The 13,770-nt window shown below is 32.8% G+C and overlaps 2 protein-coding genes across 2 annotated transcripts in view; one reads left to right on the top strand and one right to left on the bottom strand.

The window, feature by feature from the left end:
• LOC118191740 (uncharacterized) overlaps positions 1 to 6,296 on the top strand; it is a 59,706-nt gene extending 53,410 nt beyond the window's left edge. Inside the window, exon 5 of the mRNA XM_085825560.1 lies at positions 6,164 to 6,296. Within this exon, the coding sequence (XP_085681686.1) occupies positions 6,164 to 6,280 (117 nt within the window). The 3' untranslated portion in view covers positions 6,281 to 6,296. The remainder of the gene's footprint in view (positions 1 to 6,163) is intronic.
• LOC118191739 (OTU domain-containing protein 7B-like) overlaps positions 1 to 13,770 on the bottom strand; it is a 70,754-nt gene that overhangs the window by 17,215 nt on the left and 39,769 nt on the right. Inside the window, exon 8 of the mRNA XM_035362581.2 lies at positions 6,671 to 6,978. Coding sequence (XP_035218472.1) covers positions 6,671 to 6,978 — 308 coding nt within the window. The remainder of the gene's footprint in view (positions 1 to 6,670; positions 6,979 to 13,770) is intronic.

Here is a 13,770-nt window from a genome sequence, read left to right as displayed (position 1 = left end):
TTAATTTTAGAATTTCTGCATGCCATCTTACGACATTTAAACTGATGATCTATAATCCGGAATCGCCGAAGTCCCGACGAGTCCGGACTAACGACTTTTGACTGTATTTAGTTTAGAGAACAGTCAAAACTCAGTTTAATATACTCACAGAATCCCACTTCATTAAATTAAAATTATGTTATGTTTTAGTTTGAAAGATATTTAAGAAAATGATACATCATTTACAATCAAGGTATCATGATTTTAATCTGGTTAAATAAGCCATATACAGTCAAAAGTCGTTAATCCGGACTCGTCGGGACTTCGGTGATTCTGGATTATCGATTTTTCCGGACTATAGATCATCAGTTTAAATCTGGTAAAATGGCATGCAGAAATTATAAAATTAAAAATATGAAACCGCAATTTACGAAATAAAGAACAATTATGATCTAAAGGGTATCAAAATTTACAAAAAAAGAAAAGCTTAATATTTATTTGTTTACTTTATTAAACATTTCTTTCAATGTAAGTTGTTTAAGTTGCTTCGTTTTTTATGTGATAATACATTCTCTTTAATTCCATAAACAGACATAATTTCTTGTTCAGTTACAAAGTTCTGCTGTTCAAGTCCTATAATTGCTGTGTCGAGAATACCGACTAATTTGTCAATCGAAATTTTTTCGTTTTCAATAACCTCTGTCACTTTCTTCGCTATCGGAAGCGAATTATAATGATGAGGCATTTGATTTAAATCATATCAAAGACAGAGTACAACGAGAGGAAATACCACATTTAGTAAGCAATTATAAACCAAATAAAATAAAAACATCTGCCCTTAAGATAAGGATAGTGTTGACAGATCAACTTCCAATTCATTGCGCTCCCTGGCATTAAAGATAAACAAAGTTTAGATAAACAAACGTTAAAGTTTAGATAAACAAAGGATATGACTTTATCCATTTTTTGCAGCAATTCCACTTTTTGTTTAATGGACTCCAAAAGATACTTTCGCTTTGTATATCCTTTACATATTAGTAAATATATATAGGAAATTCTATTTGAAATAATCGAAAGTTCAAGCTTACTTTTATAAAATTGCTCTAACAGTCTGCAAAAAATAATAAGTCGGATCCAATTCGAAGATTAAGGAACAACGCAATCTGCAACATTAACTGAAATAGATAATTAGATAATTTTAGCTTAGCTTATCCCCTCCGTTATACATTAAACGCGCATTTGTAAACGTATCTTGCACACGCGCACACGCAAATTCGCAGGCGTAAAGGTCTTACGCGCATGCGTCAACGCGATGCATACGCAGAAAGTTTGTAGCTTTGAGGTCCGGATTATAGATCATTCCGAATTATGGGTGTCTGAATTAACGACTTTTGATTGTATTTGTTTTATTTAAACAAGTTAAAAAAAACTTATACAAACTACTGGTGAGTATCATTACCCCCTTTCTTTTAAATAACAGGCATTTTTTGCAGCACTGTTTACAATCTTTTGCATTTTAAATATAAGTGATATCTTTCCATTACACATCATATTTTAATGTATATGTACATCTATTACACCAAATATATTAAACTTAATTTATGTAAAGAAAAATATATTAAATTTGTTTATTTGAAAAACTACTACTATCATACTATATTTCACATTTTTTAAAGAGTGAAAAACATCTGGCATATTGAATTCAGACTGGAAACCTAGCAGTATTGCAGCAAATGCCTTAATTACTTCACCTACCAAAGATCTGGTAATTCTGTTTCATTTATATAGCCATCCCTAACCTTATCCACTTTTTTTGCTCTGATTTGAAAGATGCATAATACCTGCAATCAATTAGACTTATTAAGTCTCATTACCTAAAAAACCACTTAACTCAGCAATGTAAATTCATTCACTTTTTTTTACACTGCAGCAATTTATTTCACGACTCTGTGTCATTCTTTACATCATATTGAAAAGAATATACAATCTAACATCAATAATGCCATTTTCTTATTAGTGCAATCATATGTGATGGATCAAAATTTTAACATTTCACTTAGGATGTTATAAGATTGTGATTTTCTATGAGAAATTTACAAATTTAATTATGCAATAAAAAATTTGGTACAGTCAAAAGTCGTTAATCCGGACTCGTCGGGACTTCGGCGATTCTGGATTACCGATTTTTCTGGATTATAGATTATCAGTTTAAACCTGGTAAGATGGCATGCAGAAATTATAAAATAAAAATATGAAACTGTAATTTATGAAATAAAGAACAATTATGATCTAAAGGGTATCAAAATTTACAAAAAAAAAAAAAAAAAAAAAAAAAAAAAAACTTAATATTTATTTGTTTACTTCATTAAGCATTTCTTTCAATGTAAGTTGTTTAAGTTGCTTCGTTTTATGTCATAATACCTTCTCTTTAATTCTATAAACAGACATAATTTCTGGTTCAGTTACAAAGTTCTGCTGTTCAAGTTCCTTAATTGTGGTGTCGAGAATACCAACTAATTTGTCAATCGAAATTTTTTCGTTTTCAATAACCTCTGTGTCACTTTCTTCACTATCGGAAGCGAATTATAATGACAAGGAGTTTGATTTAAATCATATAAAAAACGGAGTACATCGAGATGAAATACTACATTTAGTAAGGAATTATAAGCCAAATAAAATAAAAACATCTGCCCTGAAGATTAAGGATAGTGCTGACAGATCAATTTCCAAAAGTACAGTAAAAACTCAGGAAATGCTGAATTCCGGATACGTGAAAATGTCAGATAGTTGTGTATAAAAAATGGAATTCATGTCAGAAAAGCCATGTAAATGGGAATTCTTAAAATTAAAAACTTAAAACTCTTAAAATTAAAAAACCCACTCTTAAAATTAAAAAAAGGCCATCTTATTGATTACAAGCTTATATATAAAATTATATAAGATTTTTAAAAAATGTATTTTGAAGGTTCTAAATAAGAATGTAATCATGAAAGTATATGACCCGATTATAAAATCTTTCTGAATGCAAAAGTTGGCAAAAATATTGCCAAGATCATTCTTTATTTAGTTAGATAATAAAGAAATACAAATTATGGATATAGCACATACAGAATTTAAATCACTTACCACAGTTTTTCTCATTAGATTTCTATTATTTATCTGTTTCCAAAGTTGCATATCTATACCATATTGTGGCTTTATTTTATGCCTGGATCTTACAATTTTGAAAATACCCCACTTTATGCTGTCCCAAATATTATTTATTTATTTATTTTTTTTTTTTCAAAATTCAAGAAAACGTAAAACTTACAACCTTTTTTTAAAAATTAACACAGCTTATAAAAATTAATTAAATAAAAACTAACATTAAATAAAAATAAATTAAATAAAAACTAACTTCTTAATGACCGAGTTGTGATGGCATACTTATCCATTGCTGGTGCTGAATCGCACCAAAATTGACAAAAAGGATATACATATTAATAGCATTATCGGGTCTATAATGGCATTATAAATCACTACTTTACTAGTTTTTTCAAAGAAAAAAAGCTTCTAAAACATTCTAGTTACTTCTAAACATACTAGTTAGCTTTCTGGTTTCTTACATTTTGCATTACATCTGGTTAGTCGTCGGATAGTCAGGTTTTTACTGTAGCATTTAAGAAGTGGAAGCAGAAAACCAATCTTTACATATTTGAAATTTTCATTGGATACTTAGCAAATGAGAGGCATTATTATCAACGAATAATATGCGATCTATAACTCTTAGTTAGTCATGTATGGTATCACTAAACTGGTTGTTTTTTTTAATAATTTTAGTAGTCTACAGTACATTAGTATTAATACTGTCCACAAGGTTAACAAAGTTCTAGTCAATCTTACAGATAGCACCAATACCCAAATAACTGAACCATGCTGAAGGATTTTGTAACTAACGTTTCTATGCAACATGCAGAATGCTTCCACATTATCTCACAGAAACAGATTGTAGATCTATTAATAAAAGTGATAACTATTTTTTTACCATGCTGTGCAGCATTCATATGAATGTATATGGTTGAATGATTCATTAAAAGTGGCTCTTTTAAGGGTCTTTCCTTATTTTGTTGTGCAAAATTGGAAGATCTTACAATGTAATGGAATTAAAAATTTAATAGGTTATTAAACTGAATGATGGAATCATTTTCATTATGTATTCTTAATCATTTATATTCATTTTCATATTTAAAAATAGTGTTCTACAGGTGCTATCTAAGAGATAAAGAGCTAAAAGCAGTAAGTCACATACTATATCATTACTAATTTTATAGTTCTGTGCTGCCATTACATTTACTAACTATAATATTAACTTATTTAAAAATTCAGATGTTATCCACAATTCATTCTCGAAATCATAATAAACATTTCAATTTTTACTGTTTGAGATGGGGAATAATTTCATTTCTTTTTTTAAACTTCCCATTATATTTGCACACAATATGACAGTTACATTTACTCTATTGTGCTTATATCCACAGTATTTTTAATTACTGAATGATGACATTTTTTATGTAAAACATTGAAAAAAAACAATTTGGTTTCATCCACACTGAAGATATTTTGACTCAGATTCCATACAATTTTGGTTTATGAATTTTCAAAATTTACTCCCGTTTCTATCCCTTAAATCCTATTTTTCAAAACAAAAAAATGCAAAATGTTGTGGGGAAATACAGCACAATTTTCAAATAACTTCATCAAATACAGAATGGACTTTGCTACATACTGTTTCTTCATCTGCCCACAGTATCACAAAATCACAAGAATGAATATGATATAATACCACATAATAATTAATAATAAGACAATGAGAAAAATTAATTATAAAAAGGGTAAAAGGGCTGTTTCTCCTGTCTATTAGTGTTTATTTCAGATGGAAACTGCTTGAAAACCTCTTTAATGGAATCAAAATAATTCCTCCCACTTGTTTCTTGCTTCGATTTCCAAATAATTTCTGACAGATAGGATGTTATTACAGTCAAAAGTCGTTAATTCAGACACCCATAATCCGGACCTCAAAGCTACAAACTTTCTGTGCATGCGTCGCGTTGACGCAAGCGCGTAAGACTTTTATGGCTGCGCATGCTCATAATACGTTTACGCATGCACGTTTAATGTATAACGGATGGTATAAGCTAAAATTATCTATTTCAGTTAATGTCGCAGATTGCATTGTTCCTTAATATTTGAATTGGATCCGGCTTATTATTTTTTGCAGACTGTTAGAGCAATTTTATAAAAGTAAGCTTGAACTTTCGATTATGTCAAATAGAATTTCCGATGCTGGAGCTCCCAAAGGATTTACAAAGTGAAAGCATGTTTCGATGTCCATCAAACAAAAATTGGAATTGCTGCAAAAAATTGATAAAGCCATATCCTTTGTTTCTCTAACCATTCCGAAATCTGCTTATCAATTTTATGCTGCTCTGCGGGAGGGGGGGGGACGTCGCAGCGTGCAATGAACTGGAAGTTGATCTGTCAGCACTATCCTTATCTTCAGGGCAGATGTTTTTATTTTATTCAGCTTATAATTCCTCACTAAATGTAGTATTTCATTTCGATGTACTCCGTCTTTGATATGATTTAAATCAAACTCCTCATCATTATAATTCGTTTCCGATAGCGAAGAAAGTGACAGAGGTTATTGAAAACGAAAAAATTTCGAATGACAAATTAGTCGGTATTCTTGACACAGCAATTATAGGACTTGAACAGTGGAACTTTGTAACTGAACAAGAAATTATATCTGTTTATAGAATTAAAGAGAAGGTATTATCACATAAAAAATGAAACAATTTACATTGAAAGAAATGTTTAATAAAGTAAACAAATAAATATTAAGCTTTTTTTTTTTTGTAAATTTTGATACCCTTTAGATCATAGTTCTTTATTTCATAAATTACGGTTTCATATTTTTAATTTTATAATTTCTGCATGCCATCTTACCAGATTTAAACTGATGATCCATAATCTGGAAAAATCGATAATCCGGAATTGCCGAAGTCCCAACGAGTTCGGATTAACGACTTTTGACTGTATATCATATTATTTGTTCACTGTTATCATTTGTTCATTGTTATTGTATCATATCATTTGTTAGTTCTTATATTATATCATTTATTCTTATGATTTTATGATATTGCAGGCAGATAAAGGAAAACCACCCTTTGCTATCTGGAGATCAAAGAATTTTTTGAAGATTCATCAGGAGAATGTACTTTTACAAAATGTATCATACAGCATGACTGAAAATCATAACTAAAGATTGGCCATAGTTTAACTCCTCAGATTATTTACCATAATGCAAAATAAAAATACAATATTTAAACTAAATCCAAAAGAAACCATCATCATAATATAATAAACACTAAATATCTTCAGAATGATTCCCGAACGCTGACATAGCTCAATTTTATTTCTTACTATTGGACATGAAAAGAATTTGCTATTGAAGTTTCATACACTATACGAGGTACTGCAAATAGTCTGATAAAATATTTATACAGAGCACAATAATCCATGATTACAGAACACGCACAGCAATTTTTAATGATTACAAACTCTTACAAACATAAGTAATGCAATTAAAATTAGCATTTTACAGAAACTGAAAGAAAGCTAACATATTAATGAACAAAAGTAAATCATTTACCAGGAGGGTGAGGAGTTTTGTCAGCATATGCTTCTTTCTCCATAGCAACAAGTGCAGAAAAATGTGCAGCGTCATAAGTTAAACATAATGGAGATCGAAGGCATTCGGCTGGTGGGCACTCTAAAGGAAGATATATGCCACCAAATGGAATTGGAGCAAAAGGTTCACCAGTTACATCTTTCAGAACAGTATCAGCTATGACAATTATGGGCCGCCGTAAAACATGAGCTAAAGCCAGAACATGAAATTCCTCCAAGCTTTCATATATGTCAGGCTGAATTTCTTCTTCTGGTACTGCCAGCAAGGGACTAAAATAAGAATATATTTGTTACAGAAATAGCAATAAAGGTAATAAGAAAATAATTTTGGGCATCAGATATTTGTCTCTAAAGAAGGAATAATATGAAATTATTAAGCTTAATTATGAAAATTAACATAGGATTTCATTATTACTATATTTAAGTCAATAAAGTAATTCAAGATAAATTTTAGGTACTAACATATTAAAGGAACTACCCAGACGAATTTGGAGGTTTTTTACATATAAAAGTGTAAAAATTACTTCTCGGTACAAGTTAGTGATTTTTGCAGAACTTATAAGGAATTTCCAAACTATCATTACTAATTGTAAATACTGTATACTATACTGATAAAGAAAGTATAGTAGGATTATACTATACCGAAAAAGAAACAAAGAAATATTTAGAATTTTGACAAAACTGGTCTGTAATTTTTTTAAGTTACTTTCCCCCCATCCCCATGTACACAGAGATCAGTTTTCTCTTAAGAAACATGAGAGAATTGCATAAACCCAGCATTGTGCATAACTTCGGCATTGCTAACAGACTATCAATCAAACACACCTCATCAGCATTTCCCTTTAGCGATTTTGCAGTAAAATACTTTATTTCTGCACATATTTTATTGAAAATTCTTCAAATGGTAGCAAATTCCACAAGTGAACATTTTAAAACTGAGTTTAATGCTAAAAATATAACAAAAAGAAAGCATGCCAAAATGGCAACATTGCTTGACTGAAAAAAAGTCACGAATATGGCTGCCTGAAAAATATTTATACAAATGGTTGCCTGAATTTGGCACACTTTGATAATTTGGCAACTTCTGTTAAAGTGGTTACAATACCAGTACCAATATTTAACAAGATTTTCTGTTATGGAAACTGGAAGGAGGGAGATAATCTTTTTAATGTAATCAGTTTTGAAAAAAACCAAAATGATAAGCATTTGTAATGTTTTCAAAAATTAAGAGTACAAACACTTTTTTTAGAGGCAGATCCAGGGCTTTTCCACCCCTCTTACTCAACCACCAAACTACTTGACGTTTGGTTTGCTAGTATTTTTAAGTGCCTCCATGCTTCACTGTAAACTTACAAACATACATGTCTTCTCGGTTTCAAACCTGGGAAATTGACTCTTTCTTCATTCATAGTCTCCTAACATTTATGTTTTTAATGATATGTTACACATACAGTGATAGCCAAAATTGTGGACACTTTTGGAAATTTTTATGTTTTTGAACTTTGTATGCTTATAGAAAACGTCACGTTTCACAAAATGCAAGATGGAAGCAGATAAAATGAAAAGTTAATGACGTTAAAAGACAATCTTGGAATGACTTACTAAATAGAACAGATGGAATGAGAGTTTATAGATTTTGAATACATTAAACAATAGGAAGATGATTAAGCTAAACCACTCTACGAGGACTGGACACATGGTGCTAACAGATTCTATAGGCATAGGCACAGAAATTCAATAAACACTTCCTGAATATATATACCCACAAGACCACAGAGTAATGAAAATGGCAAATGAGCAGATAATGCCCTAACTGTAGCCCAAGAGAGGGTCTTTAATGATAACTTCCCTATAGAAGAATTTAAATGGGCTGTAAAAAACTTTAAAGGTGAAGAGGCAATCAGGTCCAGACAGTATATTTCCAGAGTTTTTAAAACATCTGGGACTTATGGCTCCAAACACTCTTTTGTCAATCAACAATATATTTTGGAACAGCAAAATTAATATTCCATCTGGGTGGGTCAAAGCTATGGTTACACCTATCCATAAAAAAGATAAACTTTGGATTTGGACGCATGTAGACCTATATCTAAGATTTCAATAGTGGCAAACGTTTGAACAAATGCTGACTACTGGACTGAAATTTTTTCTGGAAACTACTGAAATTATAGAGTAAGTGCAGGCTGGTTTTAGAAATGATATGTCCACTTTTATTTTGAAATTTGTTCATGCCGTAAAATCAGGTTTTTAATTCTAAGAAAAGCTCCTTAGCAGTGTTTGTGGACTTTTCAAGGGGCAAATGATAATATTTGTAGGAAAAAAAAAGAAAACTCCTAAGCAAATTAGCAGAACAAGGAATAGAAGGAAAAATGCTGGACTTGATTGTACTCAGAAATGGGTTAAGACTGTTACGAAATGTACAGGCGCGGTGAAATGGCTTCCCCACAAAGCAGTTTTAGGGTTGCCTTATTTGGCTAGAAATTGCCCATTTGGCGACAAAATTGGTGATATACCATGGACAGTTGGAGAACCTTCTGGAACGAATTCTTACCGGTTTAGCCCAGAATGTTCTCGAGCACAGGCCCAAAGCTACATAAACCCTGCTGGTCCACAGTCTGTCAATGTGTGTGTGTGTCTCTCTCATCGAGTGAGTGTGTCTCGTCTAGCGAGTCAATCCCTACGGAGGCTATCGCGTTGACAGCCGGCGAACGAGTGCTGAGTGGGTCGTAGAGTGCACCGAAAGAGTCTCGAGAGAATCGTTATGCACTCCAAATCTACAAACCCTGTATGAACATGAAGGAAGAAAATAATGTAACAACTGGTGTCAGAAAAGAAAAGAAAAATGCAACAAGACTATTTGGAACAATAAAGAATCCAAATACAGGCAGTCTAAGATTGGCCTTCTACAGGGTTCAATGAGTAGCCCCATACTCTTCAACATTTATGTCAATGATCTCGTCAAGAGATTGAAAGATGTTAGGGATATACAATTGAGCATGTTTGCTGATGACCTAGTGATATGGAAGGAAACTATTAACTGTCAAAACTATCAAAGACAGAAACAGCAACTTGAGAGTAATATGAATAAAGCTATGAAAAGTCTTCAATCTTGGGCCATGATTGCATAAATTAATTACAGTATCAATTTTTAACTTTGAGATACATTATACCTGATTAATATTGGCTAAATAAAGTGTTTCGATACTTCATCATCAAGTGTCGTCATTATTTACTCCAAATCTACGAAACCCATATGAACGTGAAGGAAGAAAATAACGTAACAAATGGTGTCAGAAGTGGGATTTGTGAGTGAATGCCAGTGACCTGCCTGCAGAGGAAAGCCATGGTGGAAGAAATGAAGACTTTGATAGGCATTTTAGCCAAGATAAAAGCCGGATATGTTATGATGAAGGCTGAAATGAAAGCTGAGATAAAAGCCGGATATGATGAGATCAAAGCTGGATATAAAGAGATGATAGCTGAGATCAAAGCTGGATTGAAAGAGATGAAAGTAGGACTGGAAGATAAGAAAGCCCGGTGAGAAGAAATAAATGCCGGCCAAGAAAAGGTGCAAGAGCAACTCTAACAGGTGAAAGTCAAGCTTCCGGAAGAAACTGGAGCCATTAAAGAAGATGCAGAAATAAGAGAAGTGGCATCTGAAGAATCAAAGGATGAAGAAATGAACGAAGTAGCTACTCAACTATCCGAGAAAGATCAAGAAATGAAGGATGAAACATCTAACGGGATTAAAGAAAAAGAACGAAAACATGAAGAAATAAAAGACGCGAAAGAAGCTTTTGATTCTCTAGTGCCTGAAGGGGAAGTGGGAGAAAGTGAAATTGCGACTATTAAGCTTGCCGAAACTGATAGTGAAATTACGAAGTTGCAGTTAGAAAGAATTGAACCATCTGAAAATGCATGTGATGCAGAGATGGAAGAAGCTGACATACAGCTTATGCAGGGTGCACCTGTATTGCAAAAAGATTCTCCCATTTCACAAACTGAGTATGTGTCTCCTAATACAAGTTGTACAGACACGAACTTGATTTTAAGTGAGGATACTTGTGAAGAATCAGATACCATTCATGACTCTAATGTAAACATCAGAAATGGTTTTCAGAAAATAGGGGTAAATCAGCATGTACCAGCTGCTGAAAATACTGAGATGAACTGTATGCATGCTGCAAATGAACTAAAAAGTGGTGAACAAACTGTTTCGGATTTTCCCGTGGATGAAAACCCTGAAAGAACTGAATCTTCAGACTGTGATATGCAAAACATAAATGTGTCTAAGAACTGCAGTGGAAAAGTATTTGACCCAGATATAACTTAATGAAAAGATTGAGACTGAAATTCATTTTTAACTTTAATGTATATCATTTAAAATTGTTATGTGTTTAGTTTGTGTATGTAACTTGTACATAGTGTAAATATTTGTTTCTTTAGTTATGTTATTTATTTATAACTTATGTTTGTTTCATTAGGTTTTGTTTGTATAGAATTAGGCTCCCAAGGACTGCACGTGGGGCAGTGTTACAAAATGTACAGGCGCAGCGAAATGTTCTCCCCCACAAAGCAGTTTTAGGGTTGCCATAAAGTAGCAAAGAGGGCAGGGTTGCCACATTTGGCGACATAATTGGCGATATACCATGGACGGTTGGAGAACCTTCTGAAACGAATTCTTAAACACAGGCCCAAAGCTATATAAACCCTGCTGGTCCGCAGTCACTCAGTGTGTGTGTGCGTCTCTCATTGAGTGAGTGTGTCTCGTCTAGCGAGTCAATCCCTGCGGAGACGATCGTGTTGACAGCCGTCCAGCGAGTGCACCAAAAGAGTCTCGTAGAGTATCTCGGTTAGTGCATCGTCGAGAGAGCGTGTTGAGCTCCGGAAACGACTGAACCGAGAGTCAGGAGCTGTGCTCTGTGTGTCGTCGAGTGCATCACGAGTTGTAGCGTGGAGTCTCGAGAGTACGTGGAGTTCCGAGAACGACCAAGCAAAGTCGGGAGCTGTACTCCGGAAAGCAGAGCCTGGTGCTTTGCAGGAAGCTGTCTCCACCGTTATTGCCTGACAGTGTGAAGGCTGTGTCGCTGATTGTTCCAGCGTGTTTATAGTAGATCTTCACCAACTGTAAAAGTGTTTTGGAGCTGTCCTGATTGATATTGGTAAATAAAGTGTGTTTTGATACTTCATTAAGTGTCATCGTTATTCACTTCAAATCTACGAACCCCGTACGAACGTGAAGGAAGAAAATTACTGGTGTCAAAGGAAAAAAAAACGCAACAAGATTATTTGGAACAATAAAGAATCCAAATACAGGCAGTCTAAGATCGGCCTTCTACAGGGTTCAATGAGTAGCCCCATACTCTTCAACATTTATGTCAATGATCTCGTCAAGAGATTGAAAGATGTTAAGGATATACAATTGAGCATGTTTGCTGATGACCTAGTGATATGGACGGAAACTAGTTACTGTCGAAACTATCAAAGACAGAAACAGCAACTTGAGAGTCATATGAATAAAGCTATGAAAAGTCTTCAATCTTGGGCCATGATTGCATATATTAATTACATGGAGTGTCAATTTTTAACTTTGAGATACATTGTACCTGGCTTTGATTTGCATTTGGATAACATAGAACTAAATAAAAGTAACAGGACAAAATACCTCAGGGTTATAAGAAACAGCAAGTTAAATTTTTTGAAGGATATCAGACACACTGTGATTAGATTGGTTATCTTAAAGAGATGGGCCAGAGCAAAATGGGGCTGCACCCAGGACATTCTAAATCTCACTTACAGTTCTTAAATATAATGGTGAAATTTTGGTTTTAGCTCCACCACATGAGCAGTAGTGTCAACTCTGATAACAGCTTTACAATCCTCTACTTCAAACCTTCCAATTGTTGTTAAGATAAAGAAAAAGGCAGTTTATACAGTTGCTACACTGAAAGACTGAGAGCAAATTGGATGCAAAATACACAAGTGGGCATCCTCAGACCCAGACTTCTTCAGTCGAGATTAGTGAAAGCCTTTTGGATGATTTAAAGCTAACTATTCCTGTTGAAAATACGTATATACTCGTTGACGCACTGGAGTTTTGGGAAATACATTGTAATTTTAAACTGAATGAAAACAGAAAAAAAGACACACTAGGTAATATTCTAAAAACAAATATCTTGTCACTATTGAACAATAACTATCCTGAACCAGTTTTTATTTATCAAGCCAAATATCTCAGCAGAATAGGCATATCGACTAAGAGTCAATGCCCTATTTATAAAACAGACACTGAACAATAGCATTTGCTCATCTGTCCAGCCTTTGGCCCTAAGTTACAACATAGTAGTGATGTTCTCCTGCTCCTGGATGGTCGGGGATCTCATGTCCTGAGCACACGGTTGCTTCTTCTCTAATCACTGAAGATTTTAATTATGCAATTTTTATGTCTTAATTTATCGGTATCGTAAAAACTTGAATTTTAATGTTGTCATTTTAAATGTTTTTAATAGTTTGGAGTTCTCAATTTTGAATTTAATGTTTTTTTGGCGAGTGGCCTGATGTAAATAGATTGATTTTCAAATAAAGTCATAAGGGACAACAACATTTGATAAATTATCAGCTTTCAATTTGATGTAATAGCTTATTCAGAGTCTCAAATAACTTTTACAAAATACATGGCTATCTAAAGATAGTAAGATAGACTTCATATAAATAACATAAATTTACTCTTTTACAATAGTTTATATGCTAATGCGGCATTTTCACAATAAATTAATTAAAAAAATTCACAATACAATAACAGATCAATACAACTTATTCACATATGCTATTTTGTAACAAACATTGCAGAGTTTTTTTAGGGGGGGGGAACGATTGTAAAAGCAAATACCACATGTAAAAAAAATTATTAAATTACAGTTTAAAAAAATTAAAACTTGCAGATTTCAAAATTTTATAAAAAATCATTTATCAATATAATATTATATTTTTTCAATATACACAAAATTTTTATTTATCAAGCAATATAAAATTCCAATAAATATTGAAATAAAGAAATTAGTT

The sequence above is a fragment of the Stegodyphus dumicola genome, chromosome 10 (assembly GCF_044657685.1).
Source record: "Stegodyphus dumicola isolate Sdum_Otavi_A_Nest chromosome 10, ASM4465768v1".
Lineage (NCBI taxonomy): Eukaryota > Metazoa > Arthropoda > Arachnida > Araneae > Eresidae > Stegodyphus > Stegodyphus dumicola.
Note: the sequence above shows the minus strand (reverse complement) of the source record. Positions and strands in the feature narration are given on the sequence as shown.